This window comes from Mus pahari, chromosome 23, assembly GCF_900095145.1.
Source record: "Mus pahari chromosome 23, PAHARI_EIJ_v1.1, whole genome shotgun sequence".
NCBI classification, from domain to species: domain Eukaryota; kingdom Metazoa; phylum Chordata; class Mammalia; order Rodentia; family Muridae; genus Mus; species Mus pahari.
In genome coordinates, this window is record NC_034612.1 from 3,130,983 (window position 1) to 3,151,489 (window position 20,507).

The following is a 20,507-nucleotide window of genomic DNA, read 5'->3' on the forward strand; positions in this document are numbered from 1 at the left end:
GGAGGTCACCAAACTTTTTGTGTCAAGGGACTGACAGGAAGTACTTTGGGTTTTGTGAGCCATATATGGTTTAGGGCAAACACTCACTTCTGCTGCCAGAGCCTGGCATGGTCCTGTTTCAATGTGTTGATGATTCATGTTCTTTCTCTCATGCGCTTTCAGTCTCTGTCTCTGTCTCTCTCTCTCTCTCCCCTTCCCTCCCTCCCTCTTTCCTCCTCTCTCCTGTGGATGGAACCTTGAACATGCTAAGTCCTCTACCCCTGTTCTTAGCATTTGAAGCTTCCAGTTGGTCACTTGAAAACTGACTACATCTTAAGTTCATTACTTCCTAAATCTAAGATATTATAGCCTTGTGTCTTGTGTCCCCTGGGATGCAGGTATGACAGCCCACAGAACAAAACGACACGTGGTCACCCAACCGTTAAGGCTGTGACCACAGAGCTAGGACTGCTTCCTTCTTCCTTCCAGCTGCACCAGAACACCACACTGACTGTGACCCAATGACAGAAGACAGCAAAGGACAGCCTCCCTCAGGGCAGGCGCTGCTCAGGTCACATGCTCCACCCCTGTGCCCAGCCAGCCACTGGAGCACAGAAGGCAACCATTCACAGAAGCAGCTGTTGTGGGAGTAAATCATAATCCTGTCCCTTGTTTGGGCTTCAGCGTTGCCATCTCTACAGTTATTGCAGACCAACGCACGTCACAGCGAGCACTGGACAGGTGTCATCAAGGAAGAGGACCACCTTCATAAAACCACACCTCTGTCACTGAGCACCTGAGTAAATGTTTGCTGAGTGACAGCAAGAGTAGTACGTAGACAGGCAGACAGCCTGGGGACCGGGATGTAGGAACAGACTGGAAAAGAAGTGGACAGCCAGGTGGGTGGACAGAGAGTGAATAGCTATACACACAAATAGATCAACAAGGATGAGGGGATGTGGAGAATGGAAGAGCTGATGGGAAGGGCAGCCAGCTAGAGATATTGCCATGTGTACTTATAGAGATGTGTGTATGTGTGAATAGATGCATGCATGTGTGTATGTATGTGTAAGTGGATAGATGATGGATGGATGGATAGGTAGATGGAAGGATGGATGAATGGATGGGTGAGTGGGTGGATGGGAGGGTAGATGGATGGGTGGGTGGGTGGATGGGTGGATGGATGGGTGGATGGGTGGCAAGATGGATGGATGGGTGGGTGGGTGGGTAGATGGGTTGGTGGGTGGATGGGTGGATGGATGGGTGGGTGGATGGGTGGGTGGGAGGATGGGTGGATGGATGGATGGATGGGTGAATGCACGGGTTGGTGGATGCAGACACTGTTGGGTCAATGAAGCAACACACAGAGGTGGCTGGATGAGTGGGTGGCTATATTAATAAATGAATTGATGTATAGATGGAGTTGTTGGAGACTATATGCGTGAACAGATTGGTGTGTAGGTACATAAATAAAGAGGTGGGTGAACTGATGAATAAATGGACCTCCCGGTCCCCATAACCTGTACTCAAACCCTCAGAGCATGACCTAGGCACACGGGAACTCACTGGCTGAACCAGAACATTGTTCTTCCCATAGAGCAGGGTGGCCCTGGAGTTCTGGTGCAGAGATTCTACATAGTCCCGGGCAGAGATGGATGGCCGGTCGTCCATGCTGCCGCTGGAATGCCTCTTCTGGATCTGGTATCAGCACAGGGGTGGGGTGGGGGAGAGACAGAGAGAGACAGAGACAGAGAGACAGAGGGAGGTATGAGGCAGTGACCACCATCAGGACTCCCGCCCTGTTCCCTGCCTGCCCCAAGGCCCTCACACTGCCCACCCATCTCACACAGAGTGCTGGCCGCTTGGTGGGCGAGTCCTGTCTCAGATGTGAGCTGTGGATCCGGTGTCTCTGGACCAGCTCGTCGGCTGAGGGGTCAGTCCAGAAGTGATCTGCAGTCTTCATCTTGGTATACTCCAGGGCACACGGCCCCACTGTGGAGCATACAGGGCTGGGAACCCGGCGTCCTCAGGAGTGCCCCCACCCCAACTGCCTCAGAACAGGCTCCCTCAAAGCTCCGCTTCCCTCCAGGCAGTGAGGGCGCCCCAGAGTCCAGCAAGAAGACACCACAGCAGAGACGGGTCCTGAGCCCCAAGAACAAAGGACCAAATGCAATCCGCACCCGACCATCTTACCCAACAAAGATGCCAGGATTGGTCCGTCCACCGGGTCCATCAAGAGCGCCTCCTTCTCGTAGTATTTACTATTGGGAGTAAAGGACATGCAAGTCTGCATGGCGAACACCAGAGGGCGCACTGGGGCGGACTAGGCTCGCCAGGCTGAGCGCCTCAGCTGCAAAAATAACTGTTATCTCATACAATTGATAAAAAGTGCCTGGCCTGGAACTCACGGGCACCGACTCGCCACACAGCCGCGAGGACTTTAAGAGAGCAAAAGAATCTCAGGCTCTCAGGTGACGCTGTCTTGTTACCAAGGCAAAACGCTGTCTAGCTGTGGTGTAGACTCAAACGCTGCGCTCACAGACTCCCCGACCCTGACAGGTCAAAACAAATGCCAGCCCCCAAGTCCCTGAAATTTGGCTCTGATAGATGTGTGATGTCATCATCGCAATGTTCATGCTGAAAGTTTGGGGATTCACTTGTTTGCGAGCGATAGGGTGGAATGATTTTCCAGTTCCTTGAAAATTCATCTGACACATAAATATTAACATAGAGATGTAAACATAAGATCAGGCTAGAGGGAGGGCTCCACAGTTACGTGCCCACTGCTCTCATAGAGGCCCCGGGTTCGATTCCTAGCACCCACATGGTAGCTTATGATACTGTGGGTTATCAGGATGAGAACTGGTCGGGAAGTTTCACACTGTAAAACATTGACATCAGATTACTCTGGAAGGGTGTAGCTTCACTGTGTATTTCAACAAGTCGTGGCCTGCTAGATTCAGCTCTACTTCTTCTCTGTAAAGCACTTCGTGCTCTTTAGCCAGAGAGATCACCAAGGCACAGAGAGGGGGAGACTGACTGTCCTGCCGTCAAACAGCTATCAAGTAGAGGAGATTGCAGAAGAACCGAATCCAAGATCCCTCCGTCTTGCCTTAAACATGAAGCCCCTGTTTACACATTGCTCTTCAGCACCCGAATCCTCTCCCGCTTTCAAGCTAGCTAGCTCGGGGTCAAAAGTGCAGACAGCTTTCAGCCTTTCAACCATGGCGCGGGGAACCCCACGTTTATTCTCAAGTGTGCGGCTCCCAGAATGGCCAGCGGGTGGCGGCAGAGCGCAAGCGTCAGTCTCTCACCTGCTATTTTCCACCAGGTAGTGGACGATTTTGTCCAGGACCCTCTCGAACAGGGCGGTGCGGATCCACAGGTGCTTGATGGCCAGCGGGGACAGGTTGGGCAGCTTCGGCAGCTTCCGCACGTTCTCTTGCAGGCCCTGGATCTGGTTTCGCCTTTAAGACCGGCGGTAGGAGAGAATACACTCAGATGAGACCGAGAGGAAGAGGCAGAGGCAGAGGCGAAGGGACCGGGAGGGGGCGGGGAGAGGGGAGGGAAGAGGAGGGAGGGAGAGAGGGGGCAGGAGGTGTGGCTTTTGCCTGGCTGAGGGGACCAAGCATTGCCCTCTAGGCTCGCCCCAGCCGCGCCCCCACGCACACTCACGCCCCCCAGGTTTGCCCCAGCCGCGCCCCCGTGCACACTCACGCGCTCTCAATGAGTTGCTCCAGCTCCTGGACCTTGCGGCTCAGCTCCTCCGCCGGAGGGAAGCCTTTGCCCACCTTCAGGAAGAGCGCCGCTATCTTGTTGCTTCGCAGGAAGCCGGCCGCCCTCCGCCGCAGCCCGTGCAGCACGCAGGCCTCCACGGCCGCTGCGGGGACACAGTAGTCGGTAGCCGTCTTGTGTCTTGTGCACAGTCCCCAGCACCAACGGTGCAGAGAAACCCGCACCGGTGCGCCAAAGGAATCGAGAGGTTGGCGGTTAATCGAGAGGTTGGCGGTTAACAAGCAAGTGCACGGGGACTAAGGTCGGCCATCAGCCTGCGGTGTGGCTGTAGGCCATCACTCCCTCTCTTTTTGCTTTAACCTCCCCTCGTAAAGGAGTGCACACTGAGTGACCTGTGGGCCACCATTGGCAGCTGTTGTCATTGCCACGATTGCCATCTCACTACCATCACCATCTCTGTTATCACCATCACTCTCACTCGCGCCCTCACTACACTCATCTGTCACCACTGTCCAAGCTACATTATGTGTCAACTTGACACAGCTAGACTCATCTGACAGGAGAAAAGTTCAACTGAGGAAACGAGGGCACAAGACCAGGCTTCAGGGAACCCTGTGGGGGCATTTCCTCATAAGTGATTGACGTGGGAGAGTCCCGCCCATTGTGGGTGGAGCCATCCCTGGGCTGGCGGTCCTGGGTTCTATAAGAAAGCAGGCTGAGCAAGCCATGAGGAGAAAGCCAGTAAGCAGCGCCCCTCCATGGCCTCTGCATCTGCTCCTGCCTCCAGGTTCCTGTCCTGTGTGAGTTTCTGCCCTACGTGGGTTCCTGCCCTGATCAAAGCTGAAATAACTCCCGCAAGTTACTTTTGGTCCCCGTGTTTATCACAGCAGTATAAAGCAGACTAGGACGAGCACTTGGCGGGCGGGAAGGGGCCAAGGGAGGATGTGAACCCTGGTCTGTCTACTACAATGGATGAGGATCCGCCCCCACCCTACCCCGCACGCTCCACGTATAGCCAGCGCCACCGGTGCTCAGCCACGTGGATGGGGGTGGCAGACTGGCTAGCTGTCCGTGTTCAGGAATCTCCCCGAGGCCGCGATCATAGGAGGGGACCCTGTTGTGCGCTTCCGGTGAGACATTCCACATGCTAAAGTTCCAAGGAGAGAGATGGGCTCTCCCGCTTCAAAACACCCACTATGAGCGTGAGGCCACCCACCAGGAGCCTGAGGTGACCGCAGGCACAAGGTACCCCGTCTCTAGCCCTCGTCCAGGCCCAGTATGAACACCCAGCTACTCCATGAACACCCAAGCCTTCCATGCCCGGTCTACTAAACGTGAGTCTCAAGATATCTCGGAGGCAGCTTATCCTCCATTCCCAATGATCTGTTACAGGGTCCTTCCTCTGTAGCCCAGGCTGACCGGGAACCAATACATAGCTGAGGACGACCTTAAACTTGTGATCCTCCTGCCTCCACCACTGGAGTGCTAGGGAAATGGGCATGCACCACTGTGCTTGGCAGTGGATGGAATCTGGGATGCTGAGAGCGCTTGAGGCAAGTGCTCTACCGACCAAGCTGCATTTCCAGCCCTCTCTCTCCTCCATCCTTTACCCAGCCTGGCAGACACAGAGGGGGCAGATGGCTGGGGCCATCCCCTGTGCCTCAGCGGGCGGGATGAGTCAGGATACATAAAGCAAGCTCTCCACGGGACACAAGAGGCAAATCCCCCACCCTCAGCCCCCTCACAGCTCTGCTTTTCCAAATCCACTTCCTCCTGCAGAATGCCCTCAGGATCCCGAAATAACTTCAGAGTCACAAAGCCCGGTGTGACGTAAGAGCTGGCTCACAGGTATGCCTCCTCTGCCACAGCCCAGGCAGGAAGCTGCTCCCCACTGCCTCCGCTGAGGAGGTCACCACTCACCACAGAAGGAGATGATGTGGCTGCTGTCCTCATGGACAAACTTTCTGGTAACGGCTTCTTCCATGATCTGCTTCACCTGCGGGGCACACGGGAGTGGGAGAGGCTGATCGGATGGGGAACACCAGAGTGTTCGAAGGTTGTCTGGGGGTGTTTGGACAACCCTTCTTCCTTCCATAGCCTCTTGGTCTGAGGTAGATATGGGGCCAACAGGCACACACTGCCCATTTTGCTTAATTTGCATGGAGGTCTGTCACCTCTTCTAGAAATCACACAAAATGCCCTGCATAGCACTGCCAGAATTGTTCCCTTCCCTTGCCCATCAGAAATCCTGCAAAGGACTCAGCACCTGTCCAGCTCTGCACTCTGTTTCCTGCAGCATCCTGCCTCCATCTCCCCTCCAGAATACAAGTCCCCCCCCCCCCGCCTTGCCCTCTGCCTTACTGTGTGCTTGGTAAAGTTCCTGTGGGTGCATAGTAACTGTGTGTGAGTCTGAAGATATAGGAATTTAGTGGGTGGCATGGGAACAGTCAATTGTGGGATCCAGGAAGCCCCAGGTTCAAGTCCCCGTGTGGGATCCAGCAGGTTTGTGAATGAGCTTTGGGAGATAGAGGCTCGGGAGAGTCCACGTGCCAGGGGGGGAGGGATGGAATGGACAGAGATGGAGTCCCAGCTTGGGGAGCACCATACGGAATAACTCCAGGGAGGCAGGCAAGGTCTCTCAGGGAAAGGTCAGCTGGCCTTGGGAACAGTACTTACCTTGGGGGCTGGAATGCCTTCTGGCTTCCCTGGGCTTGCATCCCACTCTGCCCAGAGGCATTGTGGGATTCAAACAAACCCTATCTCTCTGGGCCTCAGTTTCCCCACCTTGAGACTGAGTTCAAAAGGTGATCCAGAGGCCTGTCCCAGAAATCCATCCCAGAACTTCTAACATCAGGCCAGAGTAGGCACACCCTGGACCCCCGTGCAGAAGGTCGCCACTCTGCGTTCTTGCGGCACGGCACACCGCACACCTGCCTGACAGGGATGTCCCGGACCCTGCTGCCCCCGCCTCTTCCTGCAGCTTGCCTTCTGGAGGTGCAGACAGGACAGAGCACCACCTGCGCTCAGTCACACAGCACTAAGTGCTCCGAGGTAACATGGCAGCCGCAGCCCCCCCCCCCCCCCCCCCCCCCCCCCACCCCCGTCAGCACCAGCTCTGTAAACAGCTCCTTCACTGGGAAGTGTTCTCAACAGGAACACCCCCCCCCCCCCCCCCCGCTGCGAGGCCCATGAGATCACCCTGTTTTACAGGTGCGACTGTGATTTGAACCCAGGGCCTCACTCGTGCTAGGCAAGCACTCCTCAAGTGAACCCCACCTCTAATCAGATCTTTGATGAGCAGCACAGTGGGATGGGACAGGATGTCAGGAGCGGAGGGGACCCACAAATGTGCAGAAATCAAACAGTTCATCGGTCAAAAGAGCTACAGGAGACGGTAGAAGGCATCTTGAGGTAAGTGTGACCAAACGCAATATGCTGAAAACTACTGCATGTGGGAGGATAGAGCTGAGGGGAGATTATAGTGGAAAAGCATGGTGTCAGAAGAAGGAGGACCTCACGCAACAGCTTACCTTTACACCCTGGAAATTAGCAACTAGGAAGAAATAAACCCAGGAAGGAAGAAACTACTAAGGATAGTTATCTGCAGAGATAAAATGAAGTAATTGGGCCAGCGAGATGGCTTGAGTGGGTGGAGGTGCTTGCTGCCAAGTGTGACCATCTGAGTTTGATCCCTGGGACCCACGAGTTGCCCTTTGACTGCTGCTGCATGCACACCTGCACACAACAAGTAATGTTTTTAAAAAGTACATGAGTCAGAAGTTAAAGCAAGCGGAGCTAGATTTGGCGGCTGGGCAGTAGCTTGCTGACTCTGCCTGAGTCCTGGCCCAGACTTCCCTGGGATAGCTGTGGGGGCTCTGCTAACTGGATGACACCCCCACAGTGCAGTGCTCCGGGCCCCTGCTGTGTCTACTCTGTCTTAAGCAAGTAATGTTCCGCTGGCTGCCAATGTCCCTGATCTTCGGAAGTGGCCATCTGCCTGTCCCCTCCAGGGCTGTTCTGTGTGGAGACACCAGGTCCCATCTGCTCTGTGTCACTGAAGGAAGCCATGAGCCTCCTCAGGACATGTGGCAGGCCCCCAGCTTTCTCTCAGGGCTCAGGGCTTGGATGGAGCAAAGACCAGCCCTGGTGAGTTCTGTTACCAAACACTGGGTGCCTTCAACCATGCCCAACCCTACCTTCTAGAATGTCTTATCTACTTCCATTCTCTCTCCTGATATTTCTATTTTTTTTAACAAAAAAAGATTTATTTATTTATTTTACGTATATGGGTGTTTTAACTGCATATGTATCTGTGTGCCAGAAGAGAGCATTGGATCCCATTACAGATGGTTGTGAGCCCCCATGTGGGTGCTGGCAATTGAACTGAGGACCTCTGGAAGAGCAGCCAGGGCTCTTAACCGCTGAGCCATCTCTCCAGCCCCTGATATTTCTCTTGCACCCCAGACTCTCTGGCTGTGACAAGTCACTTCCCCTGGCTGGGTTGTATCCCTTCTCCCCCAGAGTGGGTATTGTAAAACACTGCCTCCTACTGACTGAGAATATGATATTTGAAAAGAAAACCTTTAAAAGTAGGTTAAGACGTGGTCCCTGATCTAGTATGAGCAGTGTCTCCGTAGGAGGAGGGAAACAGGGGCACAGGACGGTCCAGAGAGAAGATACAAGGGAGAAAATTGCATCCAGAAGCCAAGAGGAGAGAGGCCTAGATTCCATCCTTCCTTCACACCCTCCAGAACTTCAAGACAGCAACGAGCCACTCAGCTACCCAGAGGCCTCTTCTTCCAGGCCCTAGTCCTTCCCAGTCCTTCCCCATCTCTGACATCTGTGGGGTGTAAGATTTGGCACCTTTGTTTCCCTTGGGCATCACTGAAGGGCCTTCCCAACTCCCCTGAAGCATTCACAAAGGGACCACTTCCCCCACCAACTCTGCTCGCGCCCCTGTCCTTGGTGCTGAATCAATCCCCACCCGGAACTGCTGAGCTGCGCTGCTAGTGTGGCGACCACAGGCCAAGAGTCACAGGAAACAACGGGGGGGGGGGACCAGAAGACCCTGAAATCACAGCAGGGCGTGAAGAGGAGCCTCAGTCTCTCAGTCGGCTCCTGCATGCACATCTGGAGAGTGAAGTGTGGGGGTGGGACAGGCAGGTCATCCTGGGGGCTTCGGGTCCAAAGATCTGGGCGCACAGAGGTTCGGTCAACTCCACTAGGTTAGGACCTAGGTTCACCAATTCGGGCAGTTCTCACCTGTGCCCGAACTGCATATTAGAAAGGAAGACAAGAAAGTCGGGGGAGGGGTTCCACTTTTTTTTTTCAGTGGGAAGAGGGGCAGGGGCTATGAGAGAGGACACTGTCCAAGCTCCCTCAAGAAAGGACCCTTTTCTGAGGCTTGTCCCCACACAGCTGCCCCCTTCTGCCCTCTTCTCCCTCCTCCCTGCACACCATCATAAAGGGTGGAGCTGATTCCTGGTTCCTTCTCTTCCCATACCTGCCTGATGTGTCCCGGTCTCCATTCCTCTCTAGTCAACAACCTCTTTTTAACCTTGTCTTCCTGCAAGCAGTTTGGTGGGGGAAACCATCTGTTTCCTACTGGCACCCTGACCTGACTGGGCGCACATGCTGTTGACGGAAACTCAGGAAAGTTGAATCCTTTCCTGAGGTTGCACAGTATGGAGCCCAGGGCTGTCACATGGGTGGGTGCAGCCAAGACCCTCCTCCCTTTGCTGGCCCCAGGTCTAGCTGGATAATTTTGCAGGTGTTCATGACCAGCTCAGCCTGAGGCTAGAAAATGAAATTTAAAAGGCTGGTGAACCACACCAGGGTGGAAACTTCCCTCCCACAGAAAGCCACCAAAGCCTGTGGATGGGGGGGGGCGCCATCTTTAGGAGGAGGCATAAGTCTTTGCCACTGTAAAGAAGAGGAGCTCTCTGGACAGACCAGGAGCAGAGCATTCTGGAAGGAGGGATGGAGGCCAGCCAAGCCCTCTTACCCTGGCACACTCCCAGGCATGGCCTCAGACTCTGTCAGCTCAGCGAATTCAAGTTAGGGTCGGGGGTGGGGCATGGGCTGACATCCTGATCCTTGGGGCCTGCAAGATTTTCCAAGCTTCAGTCTCGAGTGCACAGGGTGATGGAGATGCCACCCTGACCTTGTGGTTTCGGTCAGAGCCACACGGACCTTGCCTGAGCTTGCTAATTCCGGTCTGCTGGCACCTCGGGGTGGCCTGCTGTGAAGTGGGACCTACTACTCCTCACTGCTGCTACGAGGGCATGGGTGAAAGGCTGACAGGCCACCCACAGCACACAGTAGGTGCTTTATTTTTGAGGAAGGGTCTCGTGTAACTCAGGCTGGCCTCAAACTTTCTATGTAGCTGAGGATGCCCTTGAACTCATGGTTCTCCTAGCCTCCACCCCACCCTGGAAAGTTGTAGAATTCCGGGCAAGACAGTGCAGAGAGGGTCCTCCATCTTTATGAGGCCATTTTATTAGAATTTGATCTACTTGGGAAGACCCATGGAAAATTACCCAACTGTAATGTTACCTGAGGCCAAGATGCCCCAACTAACTTATAATAGCTTCTGTTATACTGCCTGCTTATACAGCCCCAGTCCCTGTGCAGCTGCTGAGAAAAAAACACCAGGATATGGTTTCTACTAAAAAAAAAAAAAAAAAAAAAAAAAAAAAAAAAAAAGTTTAAACACCAGATACTAACTATACTTGGATCCCAAATGCCCGAGTGTAGTCTCAGCCATCTGGAATAAAAACTTTTAAATGATTTTTAAATGATTATAGAACGACTGATTGGCCATCTCTAGTATGCTCCCCGTAACAGCACCACAAGAGAACTGTGTATGCAAGCCTCAGAGAGCTAAGGCTCTTCCCCAATGGTCATACAGCCAGAAAAGATCAAGGTCTCAATTCGAACTCAGTTCTCTCTGAAGACCTGGCACTCTGCTTCCAGCTCTGAACACCTAAGGAGCTGGGAACCCTGCGAGAAGGGATTCTCATCTGGGTGTGGATCTGTGGCAGGATAAGGGATGGGACTGGGACCACAGGCCAAGGCTGGGAGTCAGGAGAGCGAGGTGTGCATAGAGGATGCTGTCATTGATGCCCTGCACGGACCTTTTGGGAGGCCACAGGGGTTCAAGGCCATCGGTTAACTTTTACTCTCTGGCTACCACTGTGTGTCTGGTATCTGGCTGCATTCCCCCACGATGAAGCTCATTCCTTTGGAAACCCATAAGAACTGGTGGGAGGTGGAGGGACTGGAGAGATGGCTCAGTGGTTAAGGCTACTGACCTCCTAAAGGACCCGGCTTCACCTCCCAGAACCCAACAGTGGCTCACGATTGTTTATAATTACAGTCCTAGAGGACCTTCTGGCCTCTGTTGGTATTTACAGGGTGCACATGCATAAATGCTGACCAACTTCCACACACAGTCAATAAGTAGAAGTTTAAAAAAAATTAAATTTAAAAAAAAAAAAAAGGGCTGGTGAGATGGCTCAGTGGGTAAGAGCACCCGACTGCTCTTCCAAAGGTCCTGAGTTCAAATCCCAGCAACCACATGGTGGCTCATAACCATCCGTAACAAGATCTGACTCCCTCTTCTGGAGTGTCTGAAGACAGCTACAGAGTAATTACATATAATAAATAAATAAAGCTTTAAAAAAAAAAAGCCCGGCACAGTGGTGCACACCTTTAATCCCAGCACTCAGGAGGGAGAGGAAGGCGGGTCACTGATTTCGGGACCAGCCTGGTCTACAGGGTGAGTTCCAAGTTAGCCAGGGCTATAGAGAGACCCTGTCTCAAACAAGAAAAGCAGAGTCTAAGAGCCCACCCTGAGCTCGGCATAGTGACACGGTTCTGAAATTCAGGCATCCAGACCTGAATTCAAGCAGGAAGACCAGGCAGTCTAGAAAGCCTGGCCTGAAAAGCACAGATCTTTTCTTTCCTTTTTTATTTTATATTTTAATATCTTTTTTGTTTATGAGTGATCTGTCTTCACACACAACCGGAAGAAGGCATCAGATCCCATGACAGATGGTAGTGAGCCATCATGTGGTTGCTGGGAATTGAACTCAGGACCTCTGGAAGAGCAGCCAGCGCTCTTAACCCCTGAGCCATCTCTCCAGCCAGGAGTCCTTTTCTAAAACCAGGAGTAAAAAAACCAACAGCAATCACACCAAACAAACCAAACCAAACCAAACCAAACAAAAAAAACCCCACAAAGTAGAGCTGCCCAGCTGGGTCTCAATCTCTGGGAGAGCAGGCCACACAGAGATCTACAAGGGAATGTGGAGGTGAGATGGCACAGAGTCTCCCCCCACAGGGGGCGCTCACGGGCCTGGTGTGAATGGTCTGTGAGTCTCCACTCAAGGCTGCCCAGGGACACAGCTGGCAGCCCTGTCCCTCCACGTAGGCCGCCACACCCACCTCCATTCAGACACCAGCCCAGCCCTTCCCCCCTCTCACCTGTAAATATTTAAACAGCACAGGAGAACTGGGTTTCCAGAGAGAACCAGGGCAGGCTGGGAAGCCCGGCAGGTCTCCTCAAGCCAGAGGGCTGTTCCTGGCCTCCTCCCAGCCCGCTTGACGACCACCACGTATCCACACCCTCCCCCCAACCCACCTGGAGCTCTGCCAGGTTCCAAGTGGACGCCCAGGTTATGCCGAAGTCTTTGACTTGGATGGGACCCCTTGCCCCTGCCCACAGAGTCCGGTTAAGAATTCCAGAATCTGCAGGCAGAATGCCTCCTCCACGAGGCTGCAAAGAACTGCTCCAAATCAACAGGGCCTTCTAGGGACAGGGATAGAGCAGGAAGGGGCCCTCGGGAGCCACTAGTCCCAGATCATCTCCCGTAATTCACAGGGTGAGCTCCTATGTTGAAGGTGGGGCCCCGGGCCAGTTGTAAGTGGTCCCTTGAAAGGAGTCCCCAGCCCTCTTTCTAAAGCCATCGAGAATAGCTGTGTTCCACCTGTAGGTTGTGACCCTCTTGGGGGGTCACCCCTATCAGATATTTATATTATGATTCCTAACAGTAGCAAGATTACAGTTATGCAGTAGCAACGAAAATAATTTTATAGTTGGGAAGACATCACAACACGAGGAACCGTGTTAAAGTGTCACAGCGTCGGGAAGGTTGAGAGCCGCCGTTCTAGAGCTCTGTCACATTCCCTTCCAGAACATTCCATCCTCACAACAGCACCTCTCTCTGGCTCTTCATAGTTTGCTGAATGACTTTTGGGGGATCCTGAGCCCCTGCATTCACAGCAGGCGCTCATGTGATGGTGACCACTCTGAGGCTGTCACCACCACTAATGCCAGTTACCGGTGCTTGGGTAGCTTCCCCGACGGGAAGACCAAAGTCAGCAGGGGTTTCCCATAAAGGACCAGAACAAAAACCTGGGTGTGGAGAGAATGGCCAGATTTAGCACAGGATAGCCCCACCCACCCAGATTTCAGATGCAGGGGGATCGTGTTAGTAAAAGCACGTCTCAGATATTGTACGGAGCATTGTGTGGAGTCTTCTCGGAAATTCAACAGGGCATTCTGAGTCTTTATTTGGGAAACCTGGGGGTCAGACTTAAGGACCACAGTCTAGGTCACATGATCCCTTTCATTTTAACCTTTAAAAGTGTTAAAACAAACTGTTTGCCTTAACAGTGGACACACACACTGGACTTGGCCCATAGGGCCCCTCCCTCCCTGGTTGGAGGGATGCACTACACAGGCCTGTGTAGAAGTCCCTGGAGGTGTGGCTCATCTGAAGTCTCCAAATTTCCCTGGGCCCAGCTAAGCACCCTCCCATCCCAGCTGGCACTCGCCGAGGGCAGCCAAAGCCTAGGTTGGTGTGGGATGGAGCCAGGAGGCAGTGTCTGGGATGGAGTTTCTGGGCACCATGCCTGCTTCCTTCCAGAGGAAGATGTTTTGATGGACGCCTGAGGGCTTTATAGGGTAGCTTTAAAAATAGCCCTTGTCAGAGGAGTATGAGGAAGGAGGGGGGGACCCAAAGGCCCCTTAGCGTCCACTGGACTATCAGGGTGACAGGCAGGAGACACTACAGTTCTGCTTGACTCAAAGGCACCTCCCAGGACTGAGGAGATGGCTGGACAGGTAAAATGTTTGCTGAGCCAGCTTGAGGGTCTGAGTTCGGATCCCAAGAACCCAATGACAGCATGAGAACCGTTCTCCGAAGCACAAGAAGCTGGCTCTAAGGGACCCGAGGGGGGGGGTCAGAGAGGTGGTGACGACGCCCCACAATCTGAAAGACAAGACAAAACTACTACCGTAGGCCTCAATTTCCCCAGCTGTAAAGCTGGGAGAAGAACCCGCCTGTATCTGCCTCTACAGAGCTCCAGGAAGGGAGGGGCAGGCGCGGAGACCCCGTGGCAGGAAAAGCTGACAGTTTCTACGTTTCTACTTTGCTATGGGTGAGGCACGTAGAAAAGGAGAGTTCCGGAGCGGGGGTGGGGTGGGGGAACATGGGAGTATTTTGAGAGGCTCCGCCCACAGTTACAAGCAGACCTGGAGGAAGGAGGAGGTGGTTTGCTCCAGGCTGACGTTTCCACGTTGGCTCCAGTTTCCTCCGCCTCCCCACACCCCGCCCCTTCACAGGTATCACGCTCTCTCTCCTGCAGGAGCCAGAGGACATGGGACTCCCACCGCCTGACCTCTGCCTATGCATCCCTCTCAATGCCAGTCACTTCCTGTTCCTATCTCTGTCCCCAGCTCCAGGAAGGAAAAATCACTGTTAGAAGTCAGCTAGTGATGATTTGAGATCCACAGGAGGGTGTGCTCAGGTTCTACGCAAATGATATGCAAATTAAGGTCTCTCAAGGGTGTCCCGACCCCGCCTCTCCGCAATCCCAGGAGCACGGTGCTGAAAGCCTTCCCAGGCTGGCTTCAGGGTGTTGTTGTAAGTAGCAACAGTGGCCACCTGTGGGGCACTCAGCTTGGCAGTGACCGAGATCCAAAGCCTGCATTATCCGTCCCCTCTGGGCCAGGCACCTAGTAAACTGTCTCATTCATTCCTTCCCTTCTGCAATCATTCATTCATTCATTTATTCAACAGCTGCCAGCAGGCACTTGCTACAAGTAGGTGTCACGTGTGTGAGCCCAAAGATCCAAGGTAACCTTGCCTTATTATGGGTGTCACTGTTCCTTCTGTGTTCCTAGCCTGAAGCCTGTGACAGAGATCAGGAATCAAGGCTGGAGAGCCCCCAGGCTGTCTCAGGTGGAGACCCCAGCCCAGGCAGCTGCTCCCTTGGCCGGTGAAACTGAACGCTAGGATCAGGGTCACGGACCATTCCTGGCTCGCCAGCCTTGATTCAGCCACCACGGGTCACCTCTCCCAGGCCACCTGGCACACACCGGCTCCCTGGGGAGAATCGTGCTGGCAAAGGAACATGCGTCCTCATATGCCAGTTACCAGGACGGGAAGAAGGCAGTGCTCAAAGGTGATGCCATTTATGGCATTCTGGAACAGGTGCGCACACGGGGGCGGGGGGAGGGGTGAAGAGACTAGAGGCTTCAGGTAGCCAGGGATACACGGAGAGGGGGACTCAAAGGATGTGGAGGGCAGTGATGGAATTCTGTTGTGCACACTTGTCCGAGTTACAGGGGGTCCTCTTAAGGAGACCATGATGGGTCCTTGAAGACTCCTTACCGTCACCGTGCAGCCCTCTGCCTCGAGGAAGCAGATTCTGGGGAAGGCCTGTATGTGGCAAGATGAGGGTATTTGGGGATGGGCCATATCTGCTCAATTTATCTGGGTCCCTACAACTGTTATAAAAGGAAACGTTTATTAAAGAGGAAGAAACATGCTTCACCCTGTGTCCTTGGAAGATGCGGCAGGCAGGGAGCCTGGCCCTCCAGCCAACAGGCCGAGCTGCCTCCTTCACAACCCCCTCCTCCTGCCTGACTCCCCGCAGCTTGACCCACAGTGGTCCTCAGTGACAGCATGAAAAGCTCTCACTGCCTTCCTCTCGTGCGAGCGAGCGAGCGAGCGAGCGGGAGACCACTCAGCATCCCAGGAGTCTGGCACTTCACATCCAGCCCTGCCGGCCACTCTCCTCTAGGCAGTTTCTGCCTCAGTGCCTTGGCCCCGCCTTTCCCTGTTCTGCGCAGGTCCTTCGCACCCAGGAAGCTATCTGCTTGATAGCACCTCCTCCAGGATGCCCACTCCGATTGCCACACCTTTCGCCCCCCCCCCAGTCCCAGGCTCTCTCCCTTGCAAGTTCCTCACCCCTTTCTGTTTGCTAGTCTCTCCTGCTCTGTGAGCTCCCGAGAGAGAGGGCTCACCTAGCTCACAGATGTCTCCCAGCTTCCTTGTTCACAGACAGCTCCAGGTCAGACCTGCCCCTCTCTCCTCTTCTTTCCTGCTCCTCCTATGTGGCTCTGATAGGGGAAGCCAGGCCTGGGAGGATGACCCACAGCATGGGGCGGGGCTGTGTGAGCTGGAGGGCAGGCTAGAGAGCTGTGACAAGAGCGGGAGACCCCAGAGGGGCTCTTGGGAAATCTTTCGCCGCCCTCTCCCAATTCACCTGCTCTAAATAGGTGTGTTGGGACTGGCGGATGGAGGTCTGTGGCTCAGGAGACTGGGCCACAGTTAATGGTTTACCTGATGGATATAAATAGGTACTGGGCGGGGTTCCCTGACCATCTGAGGCCCCGAGGACTGCCCAAACCCCACAACCACAGAGAAAGGTGTTCTCGACAGCGGGTGAGGTTTCTACCAACGTCCCCTCCCTTTAATCTCCTGTACCAGGGACTCAGGCCCCCAGGAACCCTGCACTTCCTCTGGGATGAGGGAGCTGAGAGGAGGAGCCTCAGCCTCCTCCACACCCAGAAAAAAAAAAAGAAAGAAAAAAACGTGCTTCACATCCCGCCCACACCCTAGAGCCGCCAGCCTCCTCCCAGGTGTGCTGCCCACCGCACGCGGCTGAGCTCCCTGGCAACGCCCTGTCTCCAGACACAGAACCTTGTAGATGAGCAAGATACACAGATGGCCCCCTCTCCCAGAACGTCTGAACTTGAGAGGGTGTGAAAAAAAAAAAACTAAAAGCCCTAGGGAGCTGCTTAAGACATAAGTGCGGGCCGTGTTGGGCGCACACCTTTAATCCCAGAACTGGGCACGTGGGGGTGGGGGTGGGGCACAGGCAGGCAGATCTCCGTGAGTTGGCCGCTAGTCTGGTCTACAGAGCAAGTTCTAGAACAGCCAGGGCCACACAGAGAAACCCTTTCTCAAAACAAACAAACAAACAAACAAACAAAAAACAAAACCCAACCAAAACCAACCAAACAAAAACAACACTCAGATAAATCAGAAACTGGCTGACCTTAAAAGGCAAAGCAGTGTGAACGTTGTTTGTAAGGGATGGTTTTAGATCCTGACGTCACCTACTACCTGCTCTGTGTCCTCCATTTAAACGGCTCTACAATGAGGTTAACACAGAGGCCCGCTCCTCGGATGGCTGCGATTTGTTTGTACTGCACGTGTGAATGTCTATCAAGCACTTGGCAGAATAGCTAGAATGTGATAGAACTTTTTTAAAATGCCCTATTGACCCCCTTGTCCCATTCGGTAGTAATAGCTCTGTGGATCCACCGAGCACTGGCAGAGGAGCTGGGACTATTGAACAATGGGGTCTTATTTTCACTTGTGTGCACCCTCAGGTGCCAGCCCTCAACTCCACCCTTCGTTTTTTCTGTTTCTCATGCCAGGTCAGCTGTGCTGCGAGTTCCGGATCTTCCTGGCTCTGCCTGTCACCTCCTGCAGGTGCGCTGGGGGGGGGGGGGATTGCAGCCCCTTATGTTGCTTAACAGTCGACTAGTAAGCAGGATCTTGTTGCTAAGCCACGCAGGCACACTGGTACAGATTGGAATTAGGCCCTTCAAGGGGCCACATAGAACTGGAAACCACACCGTATCCGAGTTTGTGTCACGCTGTGCGACCGGAGTGAGTGACAGCCCCTCAGAATCTCTAGGTTGAAAACTTTAGGCCCTGAGTGATGGTGCAGGAGGCGGGGCTTCTGGGAGGTGATGAGGTCAGGGGCGTGGCCTCGTGATGGGTTTGCGTTCTGGGAAGGAGGCCCAGAGCCCTTTCCCTCCCGTTTCCTTTAGTGGCACGCACAGATAGAAGTCTGTCTGCCTCTCTGGAGCTGGGCTGCCCTGACCTCCAGCCTCCTGCTGTCCGGATGAAGCAGGCGCAGGCAAGAGGCCAAGCTCCCTTCTGGCTGTGGGCAGCTGTGGTTCCAGCCCAGTGTCCTGCTCTCTGGCTGCCATCTCCTACCCATGCTCCTCTGCTCTGCCCCTCCAGGCTTGACCAATCACAGCAACCTGCCCCCGCTGTGGTGGACCAGACCCAAAGCCAAGGAAGTTCTCTCTCCTGTGATGTCAATGTCATGGGCAGATTGGGCGCCCGAGGATGCTGGGCAACAGGCTGCCTCCTCACAGAGCCAATGAACATGAACATGGCGAAAGGCAACCCAGAGCAACGGAGGAGTCTGAGGACATCACCGGAACCCCGGATGTTGCTGTACCTAAACCTGCTCACTCCAAACTTCCCAAACACTTGAACTGAGAAATCCGCCATTAGCCCCTTCACTTTGAAATTTATTTTTCTAGCTAGTTTTAGTAGGGCTGATTGAAGCGGAAATGGGCAGAAGACAGACCTTTCGCCGCCGCTGCTTTTTAGGCTGTGTGAGCGTCTCTTTGTTTATTAACCTCTTTGGCCTTCAGTCTCCTTGTCAGGGAGGGGACCAGCTGCCTGGTCCTCAGGAGGACTGCTTTGTTCTTAAATGAGAAACGGAAAAGCACTTAGCATCCGTGCTCAATAAAGGAAGGCTGTTACAGTTTTACTAATTAAGCACAATTTACTAAACATGAATAACCAGAAGGGAATGCATTCAATGCCTGGCTATCATCAGGTCTCTAAATTACCAGGGATCTGAGTTATTATTATTATTATTATTGTTGTTGTTGTTGTTGTTGTTGTTGTTATTGTTATTATTCATTAATGAAGCGAGAATAACCAAAAAGGAATGGGTTCAGTGCCTGAGTATCACCAGATCTCTAAATTACCAGGGATCTAAATCTATTAATTTATTTATTTAGGACAAATCATGTAGTCCAAGCTGGCCTCAAACTCACTATGCAGCTGCCGATGCCTTTGACCTCCTGATCCTCCTGCCTTCCTGCCCCCACCTCCCTAGTGCTGGGATCTCAGGCACGAGGCCTTGCCTGGCTCCCCACGTGGTCTCTACACCGTTCTGACTGTCCTGGATCTATGTACATTATTGCCGGCACGGAACTCACAAGACATCATCCACCTGCCTCTGTGCATAGTCTGCCCCTGCAAAGAAGGAACCAGAGTCCGTTCTTCAAGTTTCCCAACTATTGAAAGAAAGAAATATCACTGTCAGCATCCAGAAACTCCTAGGGCTCAGGGCCTGGAAACACAGCAGCCGGGGGGTGGGGCGGGGGATGCCCAGTGAGTCTGGCTTCTTCCTCAGGCTGAACACCGGCTCCTGTGGACTGATGACACTGCTGTCCACCCCAGGATGGGCACAGCCTGCCAAAGGCTCAGCTATTCCGACTCAACTCCTAAGAGGGAAGTAGGCTCCAGGACAGCAGGGACAGTGCTGTCACTACACAGCAGAGGAGGATGGCAAGGGTCTATCATCAGGGAGGGTCACACATGACCTAAGGGCTTGCTTCATAAGGATTCATGCATTGTCAGTTTTGGCTCCCATTAAAAAGCAGAGCAGAGGGCTGGAGAGATGGCTCAGAGGGTAAGAGCACTGACCGCTCTTCCAGAGAGGTCCTGAGTTCAATTCCTAGCAATCACATGGTGGCTCAAAACCATCTGTAATGGGATCTAATGACCTCTTCTGTTGTGTCTGAAGACAATGATAGTGTACTCACATACATAAAATAAATACATTAAAAAAGAAAAAAGAAATTAAGACTTAAAAAAAAAAAACCCAGCAGAGGAGAGTCCATGCTAGGCTGTAGCATGGACATCTCTATGACCTAAGGTGTGTGACCTCCCATCCCCATGTCTCCTTGGTGACTGTCATAAGATGGAGTGTTTCATCAGCCTCAGGGGACCTGGGGAGGCTCAAAGAGGTCATATAGGTCTGTGCTGTGTGTCATCCGATGGCCTCAGCCCTGCCTGAGTGGCTTGTTCCCCCGGAGACTAATCAGCTGCTCCTATTACATCTTAAACACAGACATGGCCATTCTGAACTGCATAAAGAGGTACTAGTGGGCTTTCTGAGCGGGGTGCCAGCCAATTAGGATGCTCGGAGGTCTTGTGCTGGCCAACCTCACCTAGGAAGCAGGAAGAGGAGATGGGGCAAACCGGCTCCTCACAGAACAGCAGCAGCAGAGGCTGACGAAAGCTCGGGCTTCCTCACATCTCGCCACATTCACATACAAGCATACCTGGATCCTATCGCTCGCCCCAAATGCCTGAACTATAGACATTCATTTTTAGCGCCGCCCCCTTACCAGGTTCTGTAGCCAGCAAATGCTGGCACGGGGGAGAAAGCAGTCCTGACCTTTCTGCTAATCTGCACCAAATACATTTAGCAGCTCCTGGAGCCATGGAGTTCTGTTCTCTGAGGCCCTCAGACAGGGCACATACGTGTACACACATCGCACATTCACACCCACTCCATGGCAAGCAGTTTCAGAGCCTCTGCTCCACACAACAGGAGTGAGAGCAGCTCCCAGCTCATTAACAAGAGCTCACAAAGAATGAGACAGAGAGCTG

General features: G+C 53.4%; 1 protein-coding gene across 2 annotated transcripts in view; it reads right to left on the minus strand.

Annotated features, from left to right (window-relative positions):
• The window catches only part of Sgsm1 (small G protein signaling modulator 1), a 63,378-nt gene that overhangs the window by 36,966 nt on the left and 5,905 nt on the right, over positions 1–20,507 (minus strand). For both annotated transcript variants that reach the window (XM_029533634.1, XM_021222688.2), the window contains exons 3-8: positions 5,635–5,710; positions 3,697–3,859; positions 3,294–3,446; positions 2,173–2,240; positions 1,826–1,971; positions 1,546–1,677 (exon numbers count right to left, since the gene is read on the minus strand). In XM_029533634.1, coding sequence (XP_029389494.1) covers positions 1,546–1,677; positions 1,826–1,971; positions 2,173–2,240; positions 3,294–3,446; positions 3,697–3,859; positions 5,635–5,710 — 738 coding nt within the window. The remainder of the gene's footprint in view (positions 1–1,545; positions 1,678–1,825; positions 1,972–2,172; positions 2,241–3,293; positions 3,447–3,696; positions 3,860–5,634; positions 5,711–20,507) is intronic.